The sequence below is a fragment of the Triturus cristatus genome, chromosome 7, assembly GCF_964204655.1.
Source record: "Triturus cristatus chromosome 7, aTriCri1.1, whole genome shotgun sequence".
NCBI classification, from domain to species: Eukaryota; Metazoa; Chordata; class Amphibia; order Caudata; family Salamandridae; genus Triturus; species Triturus cristatus.
The window spans coordinates 708,268,317-708,280,648 of NC_140590.1; the positions used below are offsets into that span (position 1 = coordinate 708,268,317).

Genomic DNA, 12,332 nt, shown 5'->3' on the forward strand with positions numbered 1-12,332 from the left:
TCTTGGGCATCAGGTCCGCTCGGTCCTGGCGTTCGTCGGTCGCTCCGGGCGCAGTCTGGGCCAGATCGCCACTCCGGGTCGCTGCAGGAGAACAGGGGAGTCAGCGCCGGGTCCGGGCAGCCATCGCCCGCATCAGGAGGTCGGGAAAGACAGGTTTAGCGCTGAGTCGGCTACGGAGCTTCAACACCGCGCGGCCATCTCAGCCCGCGGGTTGGCCACGCCCCAAGGTTTTACTATTGTTAGCCTAGACCAGCAGTGGTGCCCTCGCTGCTTAATGTCAGAACTCCTCTATCACATAATTAACAAGCATTGGCATAGCCAATAGGTCTCGCCTTTGGGACCTTATAAGTGTTTAGCCATGCAACAGTTGATGTTGTTGCAGGAAAGATATTGTGCTGCATAACTAAATACTTATAAGGCCCCAAAGGCGAGACCTATTGGCTATGCCAATGCTTGTGCTTTGATGCATTCTGGCTATCTGGTCCTGTAGCCTTTGTAACCTGGCATTGAGATTCTTATGGAGACCAGTGTTGATGTTACAGCAGTCCTGATGTGCCATGACATTAGGATCGTATCAGCTCTACCTGATAATCAATTTGGAGTAATGGAAGGATTTTGCAAGGAAAAGGCTGATGGAGAACGCTATCCCTGACCACTGCTTTGACTGGGTATCCAAATGAAAGTTTGGTGTCTAAGTTTATTCCAAGGACCCAGGCTGTTTGGGTTCTTAATAGAGTGGATCATATACGTTAAAAACGGTCAAATAGTGTTGGGGTAGGTTCCATATCTCCCTTAACAAGGATCTCTGTTTTAGTCTGTTATTGCGGTAGAGGCTCTTACTCATCCTTTGGAACACATGGATATTGATTAACAGACCAGACTGACATGCCACTGGGCACCTGAAGCATGGACAGCTTGACTGCCCTGACCAGTCTGTTTTTGGCATAAATGCTTCCTCCTCACACTCTCTCCTACCCCGCGTCTGTAAGTGCTAACGTTAGACCTCTGTTCAGCGAACAAAAACCTCTTAGCTACAAACTACCCCCATATGCAGCATAAAGGTTCAGTTCCTTTTAGTATTGGGGAACACATCACTGGGACGTTTGTTTGGCTGAAGTTGCCTTAATACATTTGCTGGTTCCAGTCAAGGCTGCTCTAAAGAAACACCCTATCTTACAAGAATCGCCCACAAAAGGCCATTCCATGAATATAACAAACCCAAGTAGATGCAATCAAACAAATGAACATTGTGGAATGTCTGTTGTTGGTAATTGCTAGGGATGCAGGAATGGGTAATGAAGACTGTTTTCATCTCTACAGTGGATGACGTCTTTAACTGATTCCCCATGCAAATAGGTCAAGGTAAATATGTGTACATTTATTTAGCTCAAATGTAGATAATGTAATTATAAATGTATGTAATGTAATTTGTTTGTGAGCAATACGCTGTAATCGTTGTAATCACTTGTCAGCAGACTTGAGCTGTGGGTCTTCTGCACTAGAAATCATGCCAGGGCTTTCATAACGATAACACGTGGTGCAGGCTGACACATGGACACAGGGCCAGGGTTTTCAACTACGCAGGTGTGTCTGAGAGCCTTTGTCTACTGATTCTAACCTACCCAGTAAGTGTCTGTCCACCAGTAGCCACTGTATGTCTGGGCTCGGTGTATGGGGGATAAATGTTTCAAAATGTATGTTAACTGGAATGAAGGGCAAGGGTGCGAAAGTTCTAGTCTTCATGATGGAGGTGCCTGTTTTCTTATAAGCGGAAGTGAGCTTTTAGGTTCAACCAAAGCCTCTGCCATCAGGTGTCTGCAAAGTATTACAATGTATTTCATGTAAGAGGTACGTTCTAGAAGAACCTGAGGATTCAGTATGTAAAAACTAGCAAAGAATGTGTTTAATTTCAGGCCACCCACTATTTCAAGCCTTTCTCCCACCTCCAACTAAGTAAGGGGTGGAAAATGGAAGTGTGGAGTTAGGATAATAGTTTTCACAGTTAGTTGAATGTAACTAGTCCCCCTTTATCATCTTCTTTGAAATCCTAGTTGAGGGACTGCAGTAATTGTTGTATGCTGACCAATTTAGCATACTCAAGATGAGCAGTAGACCACCATTAAAGAAGAGTCCAAGTCCTTGTGAAGATAAGCCCATATGTGTTAATCTTCGATAGGTGCCTGGAACCAAATAGTTTACCATTGATTGCAGTCTAAATAACCTGTTGGAGAGGCGGGAAAACTGCCACTTATCAGGACTGCTGGCCTTTTACCAAGCCATTTATAACTATTTCTTCTTTGATCTCTTCATAGACAGTCCGTATCCAGTCTCCGGATGGGGTGAGACGCATCACCACGACGAAACGGGAAACAGCAGCCACTTTTCTTAAGAAGGTATATTAACATGTTTCAAAAGTTGTTGAACATTTTCTTGCACTCAGTTCCATGGACTTGCCTAACACTTGCGTTAGATTTAATTTCCTGCCTCTCAGAGTAGAGATCAGCCATTTCTTAGCTGGAAGTAAAAGTGTGGAGCAGATGCTTTAAAAAAGATATTTTTTCTCAATTATCATGAATATCTAGTGCCCTTAGAAAAGCTTTCCCTTGTATCCTGCGCATAGCGTTGGGCAAGCAAGCAAATTAATCGAAAGAGCTGAGCCAAGTGTCTGGCATGGCTCTAACAGTCATAGCACAAGCTGAGCCATCAGCATATGTGGCATTTAAATCATGCTAAAATGTAATGTAAAAATATGATAAAGTCTCTTCAAGATGTTTTACAAATTGTATTTTAACCCCTTCCCTGTGGGGGTAATTCCCCCGCGGTGAGGGAGGGGGCACGGCGCCGCTGTGCTCGTGACGAACTCAGCTCGTCATGACTCACAGTGGAGCTGTGCTCATGACGAGATGAGCTCGTCACGACCCCGACACTGATTAATTCTCCCGCACAGGCTGTTATGACGAGCTCAGCTCGTCATGAGCACAGCTCCACTGTGACTCATGACGAGCTGAGCTCATCATGAGCACTCAACGAGTTAACATATGAAAGCGTTTTACATTAGATTGTATCAGTGCATTGATTGACGTTTATTTTTTAGATGTGAAGGTTTTTTTAAACATGAACCTTTTACATTCGACCTCCTACATTCCCCCCCAAAACACACACATATATAGAAGCAATGGAGGTTAGACAGTGTAGTGGCCTATGTCAAGTAATGACACAATCATTGCTACACATAGATGTATTAAGCCCAGGTGTTACATGAAATACAACTCTATGGGAGTCTGGGGCATGCTTGGGGTGGACAACCAATATTGCATTACCCCTTCCAGGACCACTATATGGGAATATTGCTCCCAAACAAAGATTTTAGCTATTTTACGAAGTTTAGAGACTGCAAAACCTCACCCTTATAAATAAGATGGCATAGCAACGGAAATGCTTTACGTTGTGCTCATAGCTGAACCTTAGTAAGCAGATTGTCAACCTGTGTAAGCATAAACTAGCGCCAAAGCAAGACCCTTTTTAGGTCTCGCCTGAGCCAGCGCATGCGCTGCACTGCGAGACATTTAGTAAGTGGGCTTTAAAAAGCCGACCACAGCTTTCTGTGTGGCATAGAGCGTGCGGTTATGCGCACAGTTACGAGCAGAGGCGCAATCTGGCTTTCCTCTCGCTCTCCCAAGCGCGCACGCCTCGCTCCGCCTCTGTCTTGCTCACGTTTCAACACCCCTCCCCCACCACAGAGTGCGTCTCGCGGCCGCAGGTCTTGTTGCTCCTTCTTTCTGGCTCATCTACCAAGCTACCTTTACGACATTCAACCGTTGTAACTTTATCTCCTAACGACAGTCTCCTTTGCTCTCTCAAATCGAAGAAAGACTTTCACCTACCCGAATCTTGCGGCTGATCTGAGTCCCGATCTCCATATTGCCGGTTAAAAGGGCATACTCCGGGTCGATCCCTCAACCGGATTTCCCAGGCAACCTTTCGCAGAATCACAAATGCCGAATGCTCACTCTGCTCAGCTGTTTCCGGGGAAGGCATGCACAGCCAGCTCTGCTCAGCGCCCCTATAACCTTCCCTGACTACCACAGTCCCACCCCTCGTGCTCCTCTATTTTTTCTCTGCGCTGTATGAACCACCCTTCATCTCTTGAGATAATCGAGCGCGGAACATGAAAAAAAAGTCAACTGGTAACTTCTTTGCAGTTTCCATTTGCACCATGCCTGTGGGTGTGCAAAATACGATCATAATTGGAGATTCTACAGTCCTCGTGAAGCAGACTGCATCAGCCCCACCACAAGCGCATTAGCAACTTTATTTGCAGCAAAATGGTGTTCGAGGAGAGGGACTCGGCAAGCAATAATAAAGATACATGCAACCACACCCTGAAATCAAAGCCCCGTCTTCAAGCGACAATAATGCTGACCACATTTAGGAGTTGTTCTAAATATTTGATCTCGCGCAGATCTGGCCTTAAGTTGCAGCTGCGCACTTTACGGATACAATTTTTATTGTAGCAGGAACATCTCAACATAGAACAGATTTTTTTTTTTTTTTAACTGAGTTTTACATAGCACCAGTTGCGTTACATGAGGACACATTGATTTTTGTTAGGCACGCGGAGTTTAAGTGATTTGCCCAGAATCATAGGATGTTCAGCGTCGGTTCGAGACAGCGCATGCGCACCATCTAGAGCCGAGATCTAAAAAGAAGTTAACAATGGCGCACATTATTATTTATTTTTTTTGCGGGAAATTTTCATGGTAAGTTTTTCCAGTCAGGAGACCCAATTATAGCACCCAAGCCCCAAACAATTCTGGCACTCATATAACTTGTTGAGTGGGGGTGAACTAATGCTATATTGTGAACACCCATGTATGAAATGAAATACAGAATTTAGTAACATACATGTTATCAAAATGGATGCACTAGAACTGCAGCATTTCCCTGCTCTTGCGTGATGTGCTGTGCCAGTCTACGTTTCTGTATTTGAATTCTGGGACTTGTAGTCTTGTTTCATAATGGATTTAAACAAGACCACACTTCCCAGAATACAAAGAAAACACTTGGGCTGGATTAACACATTCCGCACGGACCTGAAAATTTGACAGGGGTGATGCGTTGCGTTAATTATCACCACATACACCGTTAAAAAACAGCCAAGAAATATATTATCACGCAAAATAAATGGAAGTCTCTTATGATGTGGTAAACATACATCCCGTCGAGTAGTCCCGAGAAGGGGACGTTTATTACCCATTTTCTGCTAATTCCGGCCTGTACAATGCAACCAAACTGTCGGGAATGGAGGTCACTTAAAACCAGTTGAAATATCTCTTGTCTATATTAGAATGATGAGGCGTACCCTTGGTTTTGCCAATAAATTAAAAACCAATACAACATCTTTATAGGGGGGAAATGCACTTTCCCTGGGCCCCCAACTCCTTAAACTGACCCCGATAAGCAGAAACGGGTGTAGCGGGTGGCAGACAGAACAGTCGTTTGCAAACAGAAAGAGTCGATAGAGAGGGGGGGCACTTTGGAAGGTGGGCCCTGGGCAATTGTCCACTTTGCCCATGCCTTACCGCGCCCTGCTTCCCCTCATTCCTTTCATTCCAGGCTTTTCCCCATTATACCCTCTCCTGCACACCTCCTTAGTCACCGCCCTACATGCTCCCCACGTCTCCTCAGCCACCCGTCTGCCCATTTTTCTGTCAACCCCTGGCACTCCGTCACCTACTCCCCCACCCTCCTCCCCTTTCTTCATTCTCCTTCATTCGGCACTTCTTTCTTTCCCTTCTGGGTCCTCCCTTTCAGCCCTTCACTTACATACTCCCACAGCCTCCTCTGCCCCCCATCTCTCATCACCCCCACCCCTCAGTCTCAATCATTTCCCTTCAGCCACTGTCGCCTACTTCTCGTTTCTGGGTCGCGTCTGAAGCCGATAACTAGCCGAATCCCAGCAGGGTCGGCTCAGCACCTCATTCTTCCGGTGTTGATACAGTGTGTACTTCCGTTGGGTAGCTGTACCCCCCTCCTGTTTCCAATGCTTTCGAGGGTTACACGTTAGTGGAAACGCGTGCATCATAGAGTGAACCTCGTACACTGCGCTTCGCCCTCTCCAGACCCTCCTTTACTCATCTTTTCACCTCTCTTTACCTCCTCCTCGCGTTCATACCCGCTCCCTTATTTTCCGGACCCGTCCGGTCTCCCTGCAGCAGCCCTCGATGCTTCCATCCGCCGGCCTGGGTGGGCCCAGTCCCGACAGTGGTTCAGCCCTTAGCGCTACTACTGGCTGGCGATGCGTGTGTAGGAAGGAGGGGGGACTTCCAGACAAACGCTGCGGGAAAAGTTACATTTGTGTCAAATGCACCTGTCTAGAATAGTTTGGATTCATATTAAATAAAACATTTTTTTTTAAAAAGCAACAAGAGTGCTATTTCAAGAGGGAGACTGATTCAGTTGCTGCCCCGTACCTCCTAAACTGGCAGACTTGGGGGAGGGGGGCAATTCCATGGGCTGGGCTGGGCTCGGTGGAGGGGGCTCAAGGCGTCTGGGTGTGAGCAGAACATCTACCCAGGCGTTGAGCATTAATAAGGCATTAAAGCCTGGTTTAGGGTCAGCTATGTCGGCTGCTAATGGCTGGACATTAACTGTAGTACTCTCCGCACAGCAAGCCCCACCCAAACACAGCTGTGAACTTTAACATAATGGGTGCTGCATTCACTCTAAAGTACCTGTCTACTCTACAGAAACAAACAACTCCCGGAATCCAGAAACCCACTGAAAACACAGATGGACAAAGAACAAGCAGATCGCTGTAATCACTCGGACCTCAGCTTTTCATTTCCATTTCAAAGCGAACATAGCAGCACGTGTGCCACTCCCAGTGCTTATTTTGAGCCTGTGGTTTCCGGTGCTTGGCACAGCAGTTGCACTTAATTGGTTTCCAGTGCTTAATTGGTTTACGGTGCTGAGAGATAAGCAAAATGACAGTTTATGAATACAGTATGCATTCAAAATCACAAATACCTGCCTCCCCAGCCAATATTTTAGCTTTGGGGACTTGGAGTAATCTGAACTGTCGCACTTGCAGGCGAGAGAGATGGTTCGAAGATGTTTTGGTACCGTCTTTGGCAGCGATGACGGGGACAATGGGTGGTGCAAGCTGCAGCGACCTCCTGGTCATGGCCCGACACTTATATTTTTACAAATTAAGCACTGGCCACACCCCACCCTAGCTATGAGGAACAACTATTTATTTCCATTCACCCAGCAAACTGTCCATCACCAGCCACATTCACAGGAGCGGGAAACACAAGCCCGCTCAACCCATCCAAAGAAGGGCCAGTCGGTTAACAGCAGGACGCACAACCCCTTTCACGTCCTTCACGCCCTAAGACTACATGTGAGCAGCTGACCCCTGCCGTCTCTTCTGTCCATCCTTGTGAAGCTAGCCCTCCTAGGCCTACTGTATTCCGAGTCGATCGACCATTACTTATGTCAAGGATTGACACTTGTCCCCCATGGTCGTCAATTCACCAAAATGCCACAGGTACCTGAAGGGACATCACCTGCCCTTCAGTTTCACTCACACATACACATGCTTACCCATACATGTTCACACATACACACTCTGCCTACACATATCCACACATTCACACATACAGACTTTCTCTTACATGAACGCTCACAAGTGCAAGCACGCACACAACATACATATAAAAGCATTGTTTTGCTTACCTCAGCTGCCAGGGAAAGTCATATTCCAGCTGTTTGTAGTCCATTTTTTTTTATTAAACTAAAAGTGAATAATCTCATGTTATTCACTATTACTATAATAAACAATTACCCAAAAGGAGAGTGAAGCCCCCACCGACTTCCATAAGGACGAGCTCCTTCTTGGCCTGGCACTGACTTTGCCTCTTCTGATGCTAGGAGTAGCAAAGTCAGTGCCAGGGGTCACATTGCAGGGGTCCCCTAAATGACATCCATGCTTGTCCCCAGGGCTTTAAGTGGGCCAGGTCTTACCGGTGCTGAGCACCGGCAGTTTTTTGGTTGAGCCTAGAGCAGCGCACATGCGCTGCTTGCTCGACTTTTAGTGATGGGCTTTAGAAAGCTCACCACACACTTGTGCGTGTGCTTTTGTTTTTCTCCCATGCTAATAGGCTTTGTGTGCGTCTTTCTAGGAAAGACAGCACGCAGATGGGCAAAGGTGGGTGCATGTCCCGCCTTTGCTCCGCCCACGGCCTATTGCTTGCGGTTACCCGCACAGTCCACATCTGTTTTCAATTATCGTTCCCAGACACGGGCGCGATAATTGAAAACAGATCGCTCGCTGTGGCACGCGCGCACCACTGGGAACCATTTTTGCTTCTGGTATTTTCCAACACACTAATTACACTACACTAGTTTTCGCCATTAAACTATTTTGCAGATTATGTTCTTAATCCAACCTCACCCTTGGATGAAAGTCGTTTCCACTATTGCTGCGAGAACAAAACGTCCACATTTTGAAAACAAGCATTGGCATAGCCAATAGGTCTCGCCTTTGGAACCTTATAAGTGTTTAGTTATCCAGCACAATATCCTTGGTGCAACAACATCAACTGTTGCATGGCTAAAGACTTATAAGGTCCCAAAGGCGAGACCTATTGGCTATGCCAATGCTTGTTTTCTTCTGTAGAGTCTTTTCCTCTAATTTTATATGCAACTGTCCCAACAACAAAGAAGCTTTATATTTGGTACAAATCTGTGTTTTGCACGTGTGCTGGACCACACAGTTAAGCATTCTCCTAGTTTAAAGCTAACTTGCTAAGAATTTGTTATTGTGTGCCTAGACAATTATTTAGGTGGGATTTGTCTTAAATTGCTATAAATAGATATAAGATTCTAGGCCTTCATGCATCTGCTTCGCCTTTTCCTGAAGATAAAAAAAAAACTTTATAAATTTGTGGGCACCGTATACCCTGAAATTTTAGATGCCCCAAAATTATATACCTCAACCAAAATGCCCAAATTTGCTAGATCAGAGACTGTGTTAAACCTCTGTTTCATGAGACTGTGTATGTCCGGGGTTAAGGCATACCCCAATTCATCAAACATTAGCAAAATAATCAATTAAGTGAAGGGGCCCACTTGGTAACTAAGTTTTAGATCAATAGTAAGTTAAAAGGTTTTATTAAAAAATTCAAAAGTAAACTGTACAGAGTCTATGCCATGAAGGCACTCTGTAGTAAAAAAAGAGTAATACAAAGAAATGCAAAATCAGAATTTAAGTCCCAAGTGGGCAGCAAAATCGGGAGGATAACGGACAGTATCCTTTTTAGAATCGGAAAGTCTTTTGCCTCACCCCAAAAATTGATTGATTTTATTTATTATTTTCGCATATGAAATTAACAAACTGCAGCATCGCTGTGGAGTGCACAAATGTATCACTTCATCTGTAAATCAGAATAATTATACTGCACCCTCTATGCTAACGTTGTCCGGAGATGCTAGAACAAACTAGATACATAAACAATAGAGTGTTACATGTACGAATAGGGCACAGTGAACTAGGGGAAGGATCTTGAGGTTAAAGGTTTAGTTGGTGAGTGAGCCTGGGAAAGTTTATCAAGAGCAGCATAAACAATGACCGTTGAAATAAACAAGTACATCTCAGCTTGACTGCGTGGTGCAGAATTTGTAAGGCGAGACATGGGTTCAGAGGAAAGACATGATGGTCAAGATGGTGTTATACGTAAATTGAGGTTATTTAACAAATAGCAGAGAAACACACTTCTACGCACCATAAAGAATTTGTTTCAAAACCATTAGTACTATATCAGTGTATATATGTGTAATAAGATGTGAAAATATGTTTAACGGTGCACAAAAATATAAACGCATAAAAATCCTTGTTGAAAGTATTAGACAGTCAAATCTCTTGATTTGGTTGATGGGACGCATAGTTTGCGTAAGCATGCATAGCTAATTCTTGTGCGTCCTGCCTCTGTGCGGAGGGTCATTGTGTAAACGTCATCCAGTAAATTGTGGAGCCTTTGATTGCTCCCCATGGATTTCTCATTTTGAAATCTATACACTGCAGACCACAGAGTTTCATTGTTTACTAGCAGGCGGCTGGGCTGAGGTTACATCTGGTGACATCACTGATTGAGAGGAGATGTGCACCTTCACTCTCCGATTACAGTCTGCATTATTGATGCTTCTTGAGAAATTAGGCTATTCTCCTGGTACTTCTTAATCTGCTATTGCTGAACCTTTTTACATCCACTTTTCTCTGTTCAGAAAATACATACATCCAATTATATTCACTTGAGTGAAATAGAGGGTGGAAGGGAGAGATTTATCCTGGGCAATAGATTATCTCTCTGCAATGCCTTGAGTCCAGTGTTCAATGCTGAAGGTTATTCTCTTGAGTGTTGTAGTGCATTCGAGCTGTTGAGCTTACTTTGTAGCCCTACCTTTGTGAATAAAAGGCAAGAAGGCTAAAATGGCTTTAAATTATCTGTCATGGTCGAGATCTCCATGTTACAACCACTCCCCACCTTTCAGTCATTGCTTCCTCCCCCCATTGTCCTAGTGTTCTGTTTGTGGTTGAATGTGCACATTTGCCAGACAGGGCTTGGGATTATGATAAGAGGGGCAAGCTCATGTACCGGGGCAAAAAAGCTGTTTTAACATTGATTAGTCAAAACCACAGTGCACATGTGACGTCGGAGAAGCACGTCTTGCCTTTAAAATGCAGTTGCTCAGGGTTATGTCCACCCTTCACAGAGACACTGTCCTATCACTAGGATGAATCTATATGTCGATGAGCCCCCTCACCACTCCCTGACTTTAGACTGACAAAGGTCCATAGTACAATAGCACCTGGCACTAATTTGGAGTCATTTACTAGATTGTAGAATACAACATCGCTCCTCCATTTTTTTTGTCTAAAATCTGTTTTAATGAATAAAGTAGACATTTACACATCGTCATCATTTGCTTAGGCTACATTAACTTTTACAGCATATAGATTTAACTTTTGCAGAAATTTAGTTTGTGCATAATAATCACATTGTACACATTAAGTACTTGTCATTGTATCTTGCTGCCTGTAGTTCATTTGGCCCCCATCTATAATGCCAGTTGGGAGTCCACCATTGGGGGTGTTACGTCAGTACTGTACTCGTGTGTGAGCTGTGGGTTAGCCTTTCAACTCGGAAAGCGGATAATAATGTTTGGGACAACTTAAACATAAATAGGACAATTATGTTTTTTAACTCGAATTAGAGCGGCCCTCCCCAAACCCTGTCTCATTAGGTGCGTATGCGCCTCCTTGTTGCGATTCGAATGGACGGCGAAGATCCTCCTCCCAGCTTTGCCTCAAGGGTGACAATGCAGCCGCAGTGTGATTTCTAAGGGGCGCAGCTAACCCTCTTGTGAGGTGTTTCCTTGCCCCATAACATGTAGGTATTGAATCTTTAAGTGCATTGGGGGTTCCTGGGTCATATCACCCCAGTGTTTGCTCAGTGTTGCTATGAGTGTGCGATGTAAGAGGAACAGACCCGGCTGGAGTCTGTCCTCCTCGACCAGTGTAGTAGGGCACCCTCATGATGAAGGTCTCCTATATCGTAGATCCCCACCTCTCCCCAGTGGCGTAGCTCAGTGGCGTGATGGGTGTGTGGCCTCTGGTCAGAGGAAGCATGCTCCAGAATGACATTTGGGAGAAAATAGATGTCAGTGCTTTACCCAGGTTGCCGTCAAATAGGTCCGCTTGCTCATGGAAAACTCTGATCTCCAGGTACCGAAAAGTGTCTGTTTGCCATTCTATGCAAACCTTGTTAAGCATGTACCCCGGATTGGGACATGCTTTATCAAACTGATATAAACACGATTTTAGCATGTTTACTTTCAGTCCTGACATAGCAGCAAAGTTTCTCAGGGTATGTGACAGTAATGGTGGAATCGACCGAACGTCCTTGACGTATTTATGGAGGTCATCTGCATACAGCGAAATTGTGTGCATATCATCTCCCAACGGAATGCTCTAGTCCGTTCCTCGTGCCCGAATGGCCGCCGTTAATGGCTCAGTAGCCAGCAATAACAGTAACTGGGATAATGGGCTTCCCTGTCGGGTTCCCCCTTCACCTTGATTGATGCTGAGATGTTAGGCCCGGTGTACACGCTCACCATTGGCTCATTATATAACCGCATAATCATGTGGATAAAGGCGTTCCCTAGACCGTAACGCGGTAGTACAGCAAACGGGTATCCCCACTCTAGGGTGTCAAAGGCCTTCTCTATATCTGGTATTAGTCAACCAGAGTAGAGCCATTGGTTCACTG

At 45.1% G+C, this 12,332-nt stretch overlaps 1 protein-coding gene across 2 annotated transcripts in view; it reads left to right on the plus strand.

Moving 5' to 3' along the window:
* The window catches only part of NPLOC4 (NPL4 homolog, ubiquitin recognition factor), a 453,775-nt gene that overhangs the window by 42,343 nt on the left and 399,100 nt on the right, over positions 1 to 12,332 (plus strand). For both annotated transcript variants that reach the window (XM_085617373.1, XM_085617374.1), the window contains exon 2: positions 2,313 to 2,393. In XM_085617373.1, coding sequence (XP_085473499.1) covers positions 2,313 to 2,393 — 81 coding nt within the window. The remainder of the gene's footprint in view (positions 1 to 2,312; positions 2,394 to 12,332) is intronic.